The sequence below is a fragment of the Eimeria tenella genome, genomic scaffold (assembly GCF_000499545.2).
Source record: "Eimeria tenella Houghton genomic scaffold, Eth_scaff2679, whole genome shotgun sequence".
Classification (NCBI taxonomy): domain Eukaryota; phylum Apicomplexa; class Conoidasida; order Eucoccidiorida; family Eimeriidae; genus Eimeria; species Eimeria tenella.
The window spans coordinates 4,258-5,544 of NW_013542554.1; the positions used below are offsets into that span (position 1 = coordinate 4,258).

General features: G+C 61.6%; 1 protein-coding gene across 1 annotated transcript in view; it reads right to left on the reverse strand.

Moving 5' to 3' along the window:
• The window catches only part of ETH_00042795 (uncharacterized protein), a gene marked incomplete at both ends in the record, with an annotated part of 4,097 nt that extends 3,476 nt beyond the window's left edge, over window positions 1-621 (reverse strand). The window contains one exon of the mRNA XM_013375314.1: window positions 340-621. Within this exon, the coding sequence (XP_013230768.1) occupies window positions 340-621 (282 nt within the window). The remainder of the gene's footprint in view (window positions 1-339) is intronic.
• Window positions 622-1,287: the final 666 nt, after the last annotated feature.

Genomic DNA, 1,287 nt, shown 5'->3' on the forward strand with positions numbered 1-1,287 from the left:
GGAGGCGCAGGAGGCTAAAGAGCTGCAGGGAATTTCAAATGGCAGCAAACAGGCAGCAGCAGCAGCAGCACTGCTGCTGCCAACACCAGCAGGGCCCGGGGGCCCCCAGACTGCGCCTCGGGGCCCCCTGGGGGCCCCCAGACTGCGCCTCGGGGCCCCCTGGGGGCCCCCGGGGCCCCCAGGGGGCCCATCGGGGGCCCCCAAGTATCCTTTTTGAAGGGGCTTTGGCCCGGAACTACGAGGGGAGTTGAAGGGCCAAATAATGGAGAATAAAAGCAAATTGGAATTAATTTTAATGAATTAAAAACTCAATTTAAAAAGATTTATTCTGCTGCTCACTTCGTCCAAAAGAGTCTCCGCTTCTCTAAAGGTCACATCCCTCGGAAGGTTCGCCACCAAGACGACACAGGGGCCCCCCGAGGGGCCCCCCGATGGGCCCCTGGGGGGCCCCCCCGAAGGGCCCCCCGAGGGTCCCCGGGAGGGGCCCCTGTGGGGGCCCCTCTCGGGGCCCCTGGGGGGGCCCCTGTGGGGGCCCCTCTCGTCATAAGAGGGACTTCTTGAGCGGTGGCGGGGGCCCCTGTAGCGCCGGGGGGCCCCTGGGGAATAAGACGGGGAAGCCATGGGGAGGCTTTGCTGCTGCTGCGGGGCGAAAGGGCTGCTGCTGCTGCTGCTGCTGCTGCTGGTGCTGCTGCGGCTGCTGCTGCTGCAGGGTTAGGGCCCCCACTCCCCTTGCTGCTGCTGCGCTGGGGCTTCGGTCGGGCGGCAGCTGCTGCTGCAGCCGTGGGCCAGGCACTTTAAACGATAATTGCAAAAAGAAATCTATTACCTTTCTTCAGATGAATTCAAAAACAAGGAATAGACACGAACTGCAGCAGCAGCAGCAGCAGCGCAGACGGCGGCCGCGCATGCTGGCAGCAACGGCACCCACGCGCATGGGGCTTCTCTCGCAAACCGCCGGCTAAACTTCTTCTTTGTTCAAACTTTTGGAATTATTTTACTTTTATTTTGCAAATTTAATGCAAATAAAAAGGAAAAATCAAAAATAAACCGGGGAACGCCGCTGCACAGCGCCCCCCCCAGCGCCGGTGGCTGCTGCAGCCCCACTGCTGCTGCGCTGCGCCCTGCAGCAGCAAGTTCAGGTGTACGTACACCTCAGCGCCCAGCCAGGCGAACTCCCCGCGGCCAGATGCCGCTGAAAAGCCCCATCTAGCCAGCTAGCCAGCCAGCCAGCTGGCCAGCTAGCCAGCTAGCCAGCTAGCTGCTGCCCCCAAAAGACAACGAAGGGCA